Genomic DNA, 14,867 nt, shown 5'->3' with positions numbered 1-14,867 from the left:
GAAAATTCTTTCATTAATTACTTTAAAGAGCTATTTTAAGAGCTCCGTTCATTTTCAGAACACAAATGAAGATATTTTTGTTGAAATTCGATAGCTCAGACAGGGCCTTCATTGACACCAATGTCATTTCCTCTCTCAAGACCCATAAAAGGCACTAAAGACAACGTCACAAAGCCCATCTCACTACAGTGGTTCTACAATCATTTTATGAAGCGAGGAGAATAATTTTGTGTGCAAAAAAACTAAATAACGACTTATATAGTGATGGGCCAAATTCAAAACAATGTTTCGAACGATTATGAATCAGCATATTGATTCATGATTCAGATCACGTGTCAAACTGCCAAAATCACATGACATTGGCAATCTAAATCATGAATCAATACCATTCACACACACACACACAGTTAAATTAAACTAAACTAATAATAGGCAATAACATATATGGTGCCAATATACAAGCATCTCTTCAAAAACAAGAAAGAAAAAATAAATTCATCCTGAAGGGATGAATTTAATAATTTTTGTTAACTTACAACATTCAGATGAGTAATGCAGTTAAATGACTAATACTGGTGTCGCTATATCCAGGTGTGGAATCATATGAATAAGCACATGGAGATTAGAAATCTGAGCCTCACAGAGCGGTCGGAAGAGCGGAACATGTGTTTCCACTTTACCCACAGATCAATAGCCTGACCACACATTCATCCACACAGACCAAACACCCTTTTTAACATCCAAAAATTCAATATTCAAATATGTTAATCCATAATAAGTACTGTGGTTAGATGTCATTTCCTCCTCTTCTCTCTACAAACACCATTTGAGTGGAGAAAGTGAATGAGAGTGCCAACTGATGGACTCTGTTTTGGTACAGAGTGAGTTTTCACAGCTGGGATGAGTATCTGCTAAAAACATTCCTCGCTGCCTAACAATCTCCTCTAACTTCAGAGTCACAGGGCCTGTGGACAAGACAACAACTGAAGGGGGATGGGTAGAGAACAAAAACATTTTAGAAGAAAAGAGAAAATATACACTTATGAAACTGGGTGGAGGCATAATGAAGTGGGTATTTTGTGCTGTTATGCCTAATAGTAATTGTTTTTTTTTAGCTTGCAACAAATGACAGAAGTCTCTCTCTTCGGGTACCCTGCACTGAGGAAATCTTCCTGTACCATATGTTACCAAAGTTTTATTGTTGCATCTGGGACAATTCAACAACAAAGCTATTGACATTCAGGCAAACTAAGTGATTAATGATGCCAGCATTAAAAACAAATTGTTGACAGATTTTCCAATGTCCTGAGTAAATTAACACTACAGAGTAAATTAAATGTTAATGACAATGTTTCCCAGAAGCAGGAACAAAAACATTAAGCAAACTGACAGTTAGTAATGCAGATAAACTAGATTGATCACTAAAAATGTCCTAAGCACTCATTATGTGCATTGCATGGTCTTGTTGAAAGCACCCACAGCTAACAGACATGAATGGAAATCCAGAAAACCTTGGCTCTGTGCCCTCTTAAGTACAGATGCTAATCAGACACAGTTAAGTGTGACATTTACAGCACTTTAAATGGCATGCATGTTATTCCGCAGCCCTGTGACACACCAACATACTTCTCTGATCAACAACAAGCATTACATTAAAGCTGATCACACAGCTCTGAAACTTCATGTTCCAGCATTACACACACACACACCTGTTTCCCAGCACAGTCAATATCTAACAATACGATGAGTGATAAACTTGCGTGAATATAGGGTTCAGTCATTAATATCTAGCATTAGTCGGAGTTAAAGCAAGTCAAAGCCTGTTTGGTCATATGACTACTAGATCATAAACCATAGGCTCTCTGGCTTCTAACGATTGTCACACTTTATCAAGGCACATTTAGAAAAAATTAACCACAATTTAAGTAAATAACAATTTAAAATTATTGAATTAACTATATTATCTATTATTGAATTAATTATTATTGAAAAACATTATTGAATTAACTATATTATCTATCTATTATCTATAATTAGATAACATTAATTATGTAATTAAATTTAAAGTAATATGTGCTATATCATATTTAATACAATATCCAGTCAATTGTTTTTTTATATAGTAATAGAATTGATATTTTGATATTTATTAATAATAATAAATTATTCAAAAGTTTGAGGTCAGTAAGATTTTAAACGGTTTTGAAAAATGCCTCTTATGCTCAACAAGACTGCATTTATTTGATCAAAAATATAATAAAAAAACAGTAATTTTTTATTTCCATTTTAAGATATTTTAAAATATAATTGATTCCTAAGATTTCAGCATTATCCTTTAGAAATCATTCTAATATACTGATTTGGTACTGAAGATCCATTTCTTTTTTATTATCAATATTGAAATCAGGTATGCTGCTTAATATTTTCGTTGAAATCATTTTTTCCCCCAGAATTTTTTGGTGAACAAAGTTCAAGACCTGTATTTATGTAAAACATAAATATTTTGTAATATTATTCATTTCTTTACTGCTGTAGCATCGCTGTAACATCATAATTCAAATGATATGTTATGATAAATATTGGTGAAAAAAAAATGAAAAAAACATTGACCCCAAATTTTTATGTTAGTAAACATTTATAATAAATCGTAATATTTATAACCAACGTGTTCTCGTGAAATGCGTATATATAGCACGTACTGTATTATCGTGATACAATTTTTTATACTCCAAGGTCATAGTTTTTACGTGCATATGATATGCATTATCTCCCCATTGGGTAAGTTTAGCGGTGTGAGGTGTGTGCATATAACATATTATAAAGTGCGTTATCACATACTAAAATGGTCGTAATATTTATGTAAAAATAATTTCCGCATAATATATACAATACGTGCTATAGATACGCATTTGCATGAGATCGGGCTGTTTATAACACTCAAATACAATAAAAAAAGCAAAATGATTGATGACAAATCACTCCAAATGATTACAAAACACACTTATAGGAAGAAACCTGTTAAATAGGAAAACACAGTGCCAAAATGTGGCAGTCGGGGTTAGTGAAGCACTTGTCTCATCTAATAAAGGATTAGTCTTCAAGAGGAATAGGATTTGCCAATGTGGACATAGGAAGTGTGCCACTGTGCAAATGTAAGGCATGAATTAAATCATGATTTTGAATGCTGTTTTACATTTTAATACCAGCTAAACATTCTTCAATACCCTTCAAAAGAGTGTAAAACTGTCATTTAGCAATGCACAGACAGATAGGGAGATCTTAAGAGTCTTAAAGGAGACAGCTGGTGTCTGCACTACAGGAAAGGGCGAATTAGGTGATGGGGAATCTTTAAAACCCATTCATACATTAACGCATTAATCCATTTACATTTGAAGCAAACAAAACACTGACTAGAATGCTTCCACTATAAATGAACGCAAATTGAACAATGAAAACTGTATATTAAATTGATACATAAATGTATGTCTGAGAGTGCATTGCTGGACACAAACACATGCTATGAATGTGAAAATGCACCATTTAACTAAGAACACACATGATAAATGGAAAAGCATGTGCCGTTGCGCAAGTGCACAGTCCAAAACAAAACCATTAAAAGGCAATACTGAGTCAAACTCTCTTAAAGTGAGTAACAGACCCAACTGCAGAATTTAAACTATTTAAAACATTCATATCTCGACCACAGTGTGCAAAAGAGACTACACTTGTGCTTCAAAATGCCTCAGTTCTCATTTTTAGTAAGTGAGTCCTTTGTCCTGAATACCTCTGTCCTTGGAGAATCTAGCACCATTAAAAGCCACGCAGCACAAACAGAGATGTGGTGGGCCCGAACTGTCCTGTCCTGTCCCACCCCAACTGCCATTTACTCACCTTGGCACAACTTGACATGGTTGATATAGTTGGAGATCCAAGGGTTCCGGTACATTTTGATAAAATAAAACAAGGAGTGGATGACTGATAAGAAAAGAAAGTGACCAGAAAGGTGGGAGGGGGGAGAATAGTGCAGGACCAAAGAGAGGAGGAAAATGGGAGAGATAGAGAGCACTGCAGAAAAGCAGCAGTGTCTGAACTGCAAGGTGCAGAGTTAGCTGCAGCAGTCCTGGGACAGCCAGAGAAGGGAGGTGGAGAGAGTAAGAGAGAGAGAGAGAGTGAGAGAAACACTGCGAGAGGAGGAGGAGAGCAGTATCTCTCCAACACTATGACACTATGCTGACGGAGAGCCTCTCGCTGTCTGCAAGGCTACTGCTAAATGCTAGCAAGGTAACTACGGAGCTAATGCTACTCACTGCTAATCAGATTAACAATACTGAGGCTGGGGGGCGAGAGGGGGAGAGATAAAGATATAAAGAAAGGGGAGAGAGATGGAGGACAACAACATTAGCGACAGACAGACAGTAGCGGTTGTGTGCACTAGCAGCTGCATACAGTGGATGTGTGTTTAGCTAGGACAGCTGAAAGGGTGAGAAAGTAAGAGAAGATAAGTGCCTCAAAGGAACAAGAAATTCCTCTCATCTCTTAGCAATGACATGTGCGTGGTACTTTGAGAAGGAGAGAGTGGAAAAGCAAGATCTCTGCCATGGGTAACATAACTTGCCAAGTCATATTGTTGTGCTAAGTGCTCAAAGGAGGGACAAAATAATAGACGATGTGTGGAGTAGAAAAATCATTGATTTATGGACTCATCAGGTCTTTCCCGTTCTGTTTTCCCAATATCAACAGATGATGCTGTGTGTTAAATAGGTTTAGATTTTTCATTTTTACTATCCTGGTCCCTGTAGTGAGGGAAAAAAAAAATCATTGCTTGAATTTCTTCTCAGGATTACTGGTGAGTTTCAAAAGAATGACTCTGACTGCGCATTTGCTCCGGTGGTTCAAATGGGATAAAATATCCATACTAGCAGGCAGCCAAACTCAGAAATACTCATGTAATAAAGTCAACCATTGATGAGGAAGACATTGACTGCTGAAGTCTGCTGGATGATAGTATAAAGAAAGAGAGAAAAAAATGTGTCAAGGTAAAAGCTGAATTTTCAGTATCCTTCACTGTCTTCACCGTCACATGATCCTTCAGAAATCATTCTACTTTATGATAATTTGATGCACAAAAAAAAACAGCATTTATTTGTCTGCGGCTTAATATTTTTGTGGAAATCATGATAAGTATTTTTAGTTAAGAAATAAGTATTTATAAAAAATTATAATATTATAAATGCCCTTTTAAATCTAAATTATAAATCCTTGCTGTATTAATTCACATTAAAGTAATTTCATTCAATAGTAAAAACTTACAGACCCCAAACATTTGAACCATATATAATATAATAAAAATGTATATAAAGCTTAACTTTTGAAATTTAAGGGGTTAAAGCAATTTAAAAAAAGAAAGAAAAATCAAATGACCTTTTAATATTGCATTTGATATCATAATTCTCCTCTCTTTTTTAGTCATGCATGAACATAGGCTTCCAAAAACTGTTCACAATGCAAAAGAGTTCCCAGTATTTATGGAAACTAAAGGTCCAGTGCATTTACACTGCATGTTCCAAGTGACCCAATTCCAATTTCCTTCTCATGTGGCCCAGATCAGATGTGACATGCGAACGTGTAAGCAGGAAAAAAAAAAAAAAAAGCATAAATTCTGATATCCTCATATGTGGTAATAAATATGATATGATTAAGATATGTGCATTTGCCATGTAAGCGAGTCGAACGTCATCGAAAAAGGGACGGAAGAGAATGATGTCAACTCAGGTGGAAACGAACTACGTTCAAGGGTTCTCCTCTTTTTTCTCCACCTTACGAGAGAAATGTTTTGCTGACCTTTAAAAGACAGAAAACATTAAATACATCTACTGCGGCCTATGTAGCAAAAATGTTATGTTCATTTAAAAATCTGTGACTGGCCACAGAACGGCGATACTTTTATGGTATCGAACGGAAAACTGCAATACTATGAGTATCGAAAAATTATTTATCTTTCGGTGCCAAATTTCGGTTCCAAAAACCAAGCAGCCGTGTTTGTGTGAGCTTGTAGGATACTTGTATGTAAGGACCTAAAGCACTGGTGATTGGCTGTCCACCACCACGTGACAGAGGATTTCTGAAGATACTCGCAGTCACACTAGACACAGTTAGGGCTGTCAACGAATATACTAAATTCGGATGTATTCGAATAGTTTTCAAAAAACGAATTTCGAAGGTGAACATTATTTATTACACTATATTGTTAACACTATATTGTTATAGTGGGCACTTCAAAATATCATAAATAATAACTTATTAACAATAATTACATTTTTTATCATGCACTCAAGAATACTTTGCCCATCATCTGTATAAATGCTCAACACCGCTGTAACAACAACGACTCATGAGTTTAATGTCTCGGGGAATAATTAACTCAAAAGGGATTTAATATTCAATATTCATGAATTTATGAATATAATTTGCCAGTTGTTCATTACGTATTAAAATTTTCCGATAGGGAAAATTGTTTAATTAAATACAAGTAACCCTTTATGAAATTGCCTGAAATTATCCTACTAAGTTTGTCCTGCAAATTAGTTATAGACTTTTCAAATCAATTCTCAATAAAGGGATTACTGCTTTACGAGCGCATAAGAAACATTAACTTTACTGATCAGGATAAGTTCAATATTTCAAATGGTCATACAGTTTACTTTACTAACATAGTAGCATAAGCAGTTAGGTAACGTTTAGATCGCAAGTTTCATTGACTTTGTGTATGTGGCAGAATAACAGATTCAACTCATTAAATGTCTTTCGGAGGTTTAATAAACACAGACTAAAAATAACACTACAATTCACACAGAAAGTACATACTAAATATGCAACAAGAGAGTAGAAGTATAGATATTAACGAAAGAATACATAAAAGAGAATAATGAATAGACTGAAGTTAGAGAGAGATAAAAGAGAGAGAGAGAGAGACAAAGAGAGAGGGAGAGAGAGAGACAAAGAGAGTGGGGGAGGGTAAGAAACAGCTTTCCTTCTGTTCAACCAAATACGACCTTCACGGAGTTAATTTATCCCAACGGGGACATAACACACCCTCTTTACAGCAGTAAGAAATAGAATACTTGCATTCTTTTTGGTTTCGTTTTGGCTTCTCGCTTGTGTGCATGTGTCTCTGCGTGTCTCTGCGTGTCTCTGCGTGTCCGGCGTGTCCGGCGGTCCTTTCCGAGGTTGGGAGGGAAGCGGCTGTTTGCTTTAGCGATGCTTCGTGTTCTTGAAGATCGGATTGTAGAAGAGAAGATTTTTGGAAGAGATGAGGCCTGCTTGGAGGGCCTGCATTGGTGGCCTGGCTTGAGTGCCAGCCCCCCCCCCTCCGTGGGTGTTGGCTCCCACAGGAGAGAGAGGAGAAGTGAACAGAGCGGAGTAAGAGAACAAGAAGAGAGAGAGAGGGAGGGCATCCGAGCACCTCTTTTAAGGTCTGGGAGTAGTCCCACCCTCTGGGGTTAAACTTAACCAATGAGAGTGTTGGGATTTCCCGGCGGGAAATTCCTCAGCAGATTTATGGCTCTTTGTTTGAAGGTTCGACTCAGTGGGTCTCTGAGTCTTCATACTATAATTAATGCAACAAACACACACTGCATTTTCTGAATAAGTGATATACATGGAAGTGTAAGTCGTGAAGTGAGCATTAATTTGATAGGAGACATGACATATATGAGGTTATCTGAACTAGTAATTTGTTAAGACAAAGATAAAAATATGCAAAATACCATACAGAATAAACATTTTACAAGACAGTTATGTGTTTACATATAATGTCCTGGGGTGCATGTTCATTTATAGATGGTTTGTCTATAATTTGAGGCAAAAGCTCTGTGTCTTTGTGTCTGAAACTTCATGTGGCCAAATTCCTTTCGGGGCCATAAAAACACCTTATCAGATGGTTTCCAGGGTGACTGAAGAATCTCCTTCTGCTGTGTTGGGGGAAGGTCTGCTAGTGAGCACACTTTCAAAACATATTTGTTAAATGTAACTGGCGATTGTGTGTTTGATTCGCCTGAGTCGCTACATAATCCCCCCTTTCGCTAGTTGTTGTCCCTCCTATGGACAACAACGAGCGATATCAAAGATTCAGGAAGATCAGACACACCATAGCCATGTTAGGCTCCAGTTGTTTGTGTCTCCTGAAGTGATGGTCGTTCCACGGCAGATAAGGCAGACAGTAGCCCAGTTCAGGTCTCTGTGCTTGTGCAGCAGGTGTCGAGGCAGCAGGTGCCCTGACGGTGCGTCACCTGTCATCCAGAAGTCCGTTTGTGTGGTGCAGGTGTGCTGTGGGCTTTCTGCAGCCCTGGGTGGAACCATGTTCCTCGCAATGGCCAGCCAGTCCTTTAGGTCTCCTGCCTAGGAAGATGGACTGCATCTTGACACTTTTATGTCCTATGCTGACTAGGAACTTTTCAGAGGGTGCCTCGCATTGTGGCCAGGCTGGGTGCCTTCTGGTGATCCACTTTGGTTTCTCTGTTTCAAAGTTCAAAGTCACTGGGGTTTTGAGAATCCCTTCAGAGGCGGCCTTGTGTTCGTTTAAGGCCTTCTTTCTCAAATCACATGCATGACATAGTGTGGGGCTTGGCAGTATTGCCTACAAGGTGACTAACTGGTGTTGGAGGAGAAGGTTCTTGAAGCTGGTGTAAGGTTAGGCAGAGGGCTTGGGCTCCTCCCCCCCTTTGCGTTTGTGTGCAGGGCTGGAGGAGCTTGCGCTGCTGATGTGAAGTTCAGGAGAGTACGTCTTTCTTTTGAGGATTCATTTGCAGTTGGTGATCAGCAGTCCAGGTTGCTCTCTCAGTGCGATGCCCGAGGTTGGACCCGGTGTGATGATGTCTGGTGATGGCTGGCCTCTGATTGTCTGGAGGCACAGGAGCATGATCACGGCCGCGTTTCTGAGGCATTTCCAGATCTGTTGCATGGCCTCAGTAGTGAAGTGGATGCCTCTGTCTGAGTTGATTCTCAGTGGCAATCTTGACTGGAAAAAGATGTGATTCATCAGGTGGTATGCCGTGGTCTGGGCGGTGTCGTTGGGTGCTGGTTGACACCCCACCCACTTGGTAAACTGGCACACCACTGTGAGAAAGTACTTTTTGCCTTTTGTGGACCTGGGCAGGGGTTCTACCCGGTCGATTTGTAGGTTTGACCATGGGAACGTGGTCCCTCTGTGTTGCAGTGGGGCTCTGTGGTTCGGGTTTGCTGGTTGGAACCGGCAGCGAACTAGCCATTCTCTAACATACTCTGCCGCATCTTGATGCATCCCAGGCCCATATGCCACCTGTTTCAGTGTGTCATACGTGGCTCTGGTGCCGTGGTGTCCAGCACATGGTGTGTTGTGGGCGTACATTAACATCACCCCCCTTTGCGACCGTGGCACTACAAGCTGTGGCGCTGTGTTGCCATCGGGTGCACACCAGAGAATGTTGTCCATAATACGCATCATGTGTCTGGAGTTATGTAGATGCTTGTGGCTAGAGTCATCAATGAGCTCAGAGTCAGTGATAGGGCGGTTGGAGGGGTTTGAGAGGAGGTCAAGAATTGTCTTTATTGCAGTGTCAGAGGCTTGCATATCCGCAATATCGTTGTTGGAAATTTGCGGAGTTAGCGATAGCGACTGCAAGGCAGGCATTGTAGCCGGTGTCGATCGCTTGCTGTTAGTTAGCACTGCAACAATGGGGCTGGATGTGGGGTTCGGGGGTGCCCACATGTCGCCGTGTGTTGTGTTTCTACTGATTGCATTGCACAGTGGTAGACTGTTTGTTGAGTTGTCTGCCCACAGTGCAGGGATACTGTTCGTTGTGACAATGTCATTCAGCTGTAGGTCATTCATGACCTGGGGGCAGAAGGCATCAGAGTCTTTGGATAGCTGAAATGTGCAAAGTAGCGAACTTGAACTTGGCTTTGGGGCTGAGGCTGTGTTGTCACAGTGTGCTGCAGGGGGTCCCGTGGCCTTTGTGACCTGGCAGTCTGGCTCTGCGGGAGTTCCCGTGACCTCTGTGACTTGACAGTCTTGCTCAGACGGTGTGTGTGTCTGAAGGGGCAGAGGGTCACGCACTTGAGCCCAGACTTTCAGCTGTTTGAAGTCCAGTACGGGTTCGAAGCGGTCCAGCAGGTCTTTTCCGATGAGAAACGGATAAGTGTTCATAGGGGAGATATAGACTGGGTGTATCAGCCTCATAGGTCCAATTGTCAGGTGGATGGAAGCTACGTGCTTGAGCTGGATGTCGTTTTGGCTATACGACTGCACATTTAGCTTACAAGTGTGAAGGTTAAGGGTGCGATTTTTCCTCTGTGCTTCAAATCTGAGTCTTTCAAACAGTTGGGCGGAAATAAGCGTGAGGTCGGAGCCAGTGTCAACTAGGGCTTCGAGCTTAAATGCCCTTTCCATAGTGATAGTCAGATAGAGTTTTCGAGGCATCCCCTTCTCGATTAGGTTTCCCAGGAGTCTTGGTGTGGGGACCTGTGTGTTGCTTGATAAGCCGTCTGGATATGTGTCAAGTGTCTCATTATGCGTGCAAACAATCAAAACAGCGCTTTTTGGTACATTGGGCTGCGCCATGATACTGTCTTGATTAGAGGCTGTTGCTGTCAGCTGTCGTGTGGGTGTGCTGCTGACATGTGGGGGTGCAACAGTTAGTACACTAGTCCGTGGTTGGGGAACAGTGTTCAGGATGGATGATTCAGTTGCAGGAAGGGCGGGAAGGTTGATTTCAGGTATCATGTCTAGTCGTGCTGTACCTGGTCCGTCCTTCTTGTCTTCCTTGTGAGGTTTCTGTCGGAGGAGCTCTTTTAGGATCTTTATGAGCTCTGTAACTTCAGAAGCAGCTACACTTTCTTTGCCAGACGTGGGTTCAGGTCTGGGCCTACCATTGTCCCGTCGAGAGTGGCCTCTTCGCTGGCTTTTTGGGCGAGGCGGGTCCCAGGATCCTTCAGAGCGATCGCTCTGGTACCGTGGACGGTCGCCATTATAACCACGCTGCCCTCTGCTGGCTTGGAGTGGTTTGGACTCTCTGTTGAGGGGTCGGTAACTGTGGTTCTGTTTGGCGCCCTCTAGGGTTAGCTCTGGGTGGTGCTCAGAGACAGGGCAGATGGTGGGCTGTTTTACAGTCTTTTCAGAAATGGTTTTCTGTTTGACGTAAGCTTTGTGAGCCAAGTCTCTTAACTGTTGCGTGCCCATGCTGCGCGGGCACGCCAGCACCCCCAAGTGGTAACTGATGGTAGGGTGCAGGTTTCGGAGGAAAAGAGTTTTGAAGTTGATGTCCTCCTCCATGCCTGGGTCGTTACGTGTCCCGAAGTAGGCACGTCGCAGTCTGTTATAAAAGTTCTGTGAGGTCTCACGTCGAGCTTGCTTGAGGTCCATGGCAGTGATGAACCCCTGGTCTGACTCGGGGTCGGAGTACTCACGAATTAGAGCTTGTCGTAGATGCCAGTAGTCCGCTTTGATGGCCTCTGGTTGTCGATCCAGAAAGCTGCGTACGTCACGATTAGACGTGGCCCTGAGCAGGTACAGTCTGTCCCAGTTGTTCGCGTGAGCGACAGTTTGCAAGTAAAAGTCTATGTCTTTTAAGTATGCGTGGACGTCATGTCCTCCTGCCGGGTCTGGGCTGAAGGTAGGAATATTTCTGGCCAGCTTGTCAAGGTTCTTTGAAGCTTCGTGGCTGTTGACCTTGACTTCCTGGAAGGGCGTCCTTTCCTTTGCTGCTGACGGGGATTCGTGGAGACTGGCGGGTGCTCTTTTAAACAGGGGGCTGTCATTCCCCTTCGTAGCTCTTGCTTTGTGGCTAAAATGTGCGGAGTAACTGGTCAGGGGAAACTGTGTGTTGTGTGTTTCCCCCTTCCGGTAACGTTGCACTATATATGATTGTTTCAGTTCTCTTTGCACCATGTCAAGTTCATTTTTGAGCTCGTGTCTTTGCTGGATGAGCTCGTCGATCTCGGCTTGTGCCGACTGCAAATGTTTTGCATAGACTTTAGCTTTAATGTCTCTGTCTTTAAGTTCATCAGTGGCTCTCTCCAGGAGGAATTCGCCACGCCGAAGCTTTTCGTCGAGGTGTTTCCTGGCGTCTTTCTCTGACTGTACTCGTCGGTCGGTGTCACGACGGAGCTCCTTCAGGGTCTTTTGAAGCCTTTCTATTTCTTGTCTTTGTTCTTTGTCTGTTTCGTCGTCTTTCTCTGTGTCTAGAAGCTGATCTAGACGAAGCTGGGTGAGGGCTTGGTCTCTCCGGGCCTCCTTGGCTTGAAGCTTTAGCGTTGCTGCCTCCTGTTCCAGGTTGTCGTAGCTCCCTTCGCTTAGACGTGCCTGTGCGATGAGGACGTGGGCGAGGCTTCCGAGGATCTTGGCCACTTCCTTGTTGGAGTAGCTCTGCGTGGGGTCGTGTGTCATCAGCTGGTCTAGCTCTGTGTCCAGTTGTCCCTGGTTCAGCTGTCCCAGACTTCCTTGACTGGTGGCCGTTAGCGCTTCCAGCCATGTCGTTAGGCGATCCCACGGGACGGCGGAACTGGGTGCACGGAACATTACTGCGGACGAAAGAAACACAGCACACACACACACACACAGAGAGAGAGCCAATGCAAGCTTGTTCTAAGCTAATGAGCTATCGTACGGATAGCTGGGAATTTTGGCTAACTGATCTAGACAGTTAGATAATTAGACAATTCAGACAATTAGGTGGGCGGTAGCCCTGGGGGGTCACTTGGTGAACTGCTGCTCGGTCGTCCCGGGACTATTTAATTCTCCTTGGGGTCTCTTGGTGAACTGAAAGAAACACAATCGTGATAGTCCAACAGTGAGGGTAGGAAAGAGCACAGTGGAAACAAACACAAGATGAATTGGTCTGTAATGAAAGGAATGTCAGCGTGCGCGCCGGGAGTGTTAGGGAAATTAATTGGCTAAATGCTCAAGATATACTAAAATTCGGCTTGTACTATGGGTTATCCCATTTAGCTCATCCGGGGTGGATTGAGGTCGCTTACGTGGAAGATTAAATATCAAGAGCAATTTAGAAAAAGGCAAAAGTTTCTGTCAAGTAATGATAAAACAAAAAGCACTTTTGATACCGTTTGTAATTACCAGACTGAGCTTTATTCCCAATGGGAGGGGAACAGAAAAACTTTTGCAGAGAAAAATAAAAATAAAAATAAAAATAAAAATGTAAAAAAAAAAAAAAATAATTAAAATTAAAAATTAAAATTAAAAATTAAAATAAAATTATAAATAAAATAAAATACAATAAAAGAATTAGAAGCTCAACTTAATTCAAATTAAATTCAAAGCAAGTTTAAATGAAATTTAAATAAGCCTGTAAGGAAAATCAAATAAAAGAAAGCCAATCAAAAATCTTATCCTATAACGATTAATCTCTAAGTGGGAGTTATCCAAATAAAAGAATTAATCAGAAAGGGAGTAGTGATTTAGTGTTGCGCTGACTTAACAGGGTATAACCACACGGTGGCGTCCTTCCTTCCAATTGGACTGTGTGACTTAAACCTAATTTCACTTTGAGTTAGAGGAAGTTATGTTTCTTTTTAAACTTCAAATTCGAATAAGGGTGTTTAATCAGCGAGAAAGGAGATTTGGTTGTTGCTAGAAAAATTGTATAAATGAAACTGTGTACAACAGTAAGCAATAAACAATTTATAGGCTCAAACTTATTTTGTTAAGGCAGAATCACATAACGGAGAGTGAAACTATCCGAATTTATCCACACGATGGCGCTATTGCGCCCGCCCTAGACTAGAGTTAGTTAGGCGGAAATGCTCACCAGATGGCTTTGTCTGGTTCTAGAGTCGCCCTCTGGCGGTTTGCAAGCGGCGTTGCAATTCTTGAGTCGCCCTCTGGCGGTTTGCAAGCGGCGTTGCAATTTCTTGAGTCGCCCTCTGGCGGTTTGCAAGCGGCGTTGCAATTTCTGAGTCGCCCTGGCGTTTTGCACTTTACTGGCTTTTGCAGATCATTTAAAAATGACTGCACTTTATGTGCACGAGCAACGAAACGGGTGACAAACAGGAATTTATCTTCTGCCTATTCACGCATTTTACATGGACTCCAATAGACATTTATCAATATGGCTGACGGTTTTCAGCATCTCTGATTCAAATGTTTTAGGTCTCAGGTCTTTGGTTAGCTAAGCCAGACTTAAACCAGGAGTTATCGTTTATCTTAACGATATAATAATTATTCTGAGGCCCCTTATATTGTACAGGAGAGTCTCGCCCTGTCCCAATCTTCCGCAATGATAGAAACTTTCAGTAGTTCAGATCAAGCGGGATAACGCAACGTACGTGTCTACAGACATCATCAAAATCTCATTATTTTGATGGAACACATAATATATTGCTCGAGTCAAATGTATGGGTTTCCTACAATACATTTGTTTGGAAATCACGCGGATAAAACCTATTGTGCCTACGGCTGCAGGGGGTTTCGGAGATCACGCGGAGATTTTCGTACCGTTCATATTTCATTAATATAATCCGGCTACTTCAACATTTCTCAGCATCTGTTTATGCCTGGGTTCGCTTTGCGCGGACCGTTCAATTCACAAAACAACACCAAAACAAAACGAAACAAAAACGCGCGTGCAGGTTATTAATACTCCAAAAACACACAATGAATAGAATATGAATATCATTCACACATACACAAACGTTTGAAACTTGCCCGATATTTCTCCACCAAATACATGTAACAACAACGACTCATGAGTTTAATGTCTCGGGGAATAATTAACTCAAAAGGGATTTAATATTCAATATTCATGAATTTATGAATATAATTTGCCAGTTGTTCATTACGTATTAAAATTTTCCGATAGGGAAAATTGTTTAATTAA

The 14,867-nt window shown here is 41.3% G+C and overlaps 1 protein-coding gene across 18 annotated transcripts in view; it reads right to left on the bottom strand.

Annotated features, from left to right (window-relative positions):
• The window catches only part of svila (supervillin a), a 111,390-nt gene that overhangs the window by 84,363 nt on the left and 12,160 nt on the right, over positions 1–14,867 (bottom strand). For 17 of the 18 annotated variants that reach the window (XR_010900243.1, XM_067430229.1, XM_067430231.1 and 14 more), the window contains exon 1: positions 3,892–4,094. The exons of the other annotated variant lie outside the window; for it this stretch is intronic. Coding sequence is in view for 16 of the 17 variants with exons in the window: in XM_067430229.1 (XP_067286330.1) it covers positions 3,892–3,946 (55 nt within the window). In the remaining variant the exon portion in view is untranslated. Of the gene's footprint in view, positions 1–3,891; positions 4,095–14,867 lie in introns of those variants that run through there. 18 annotated transcript variants of the gene reach the window in all.

This window comes from Pseudorasbora parva, chromosome 21, assembly GCF_024679245.1.
Source record: "Pseudorasbora parva isolate DD20220531a chromosome 21, ASM2467924v1, whole genome shotgun sequence".
Classification (NCBI taxonomy): domain Eukaryota; kingdom Metazoa; phylum Chordata; class Actinopteri; order Cypriniformes; family Gobionidae; genus Pseudorasbora; species Pseudorasbora parva.
The sequence above is the reverse complement of the archived record's forward strand: the minus strand, read 5'-3'. Positions and strand labels throughout refer to the sequence as shown.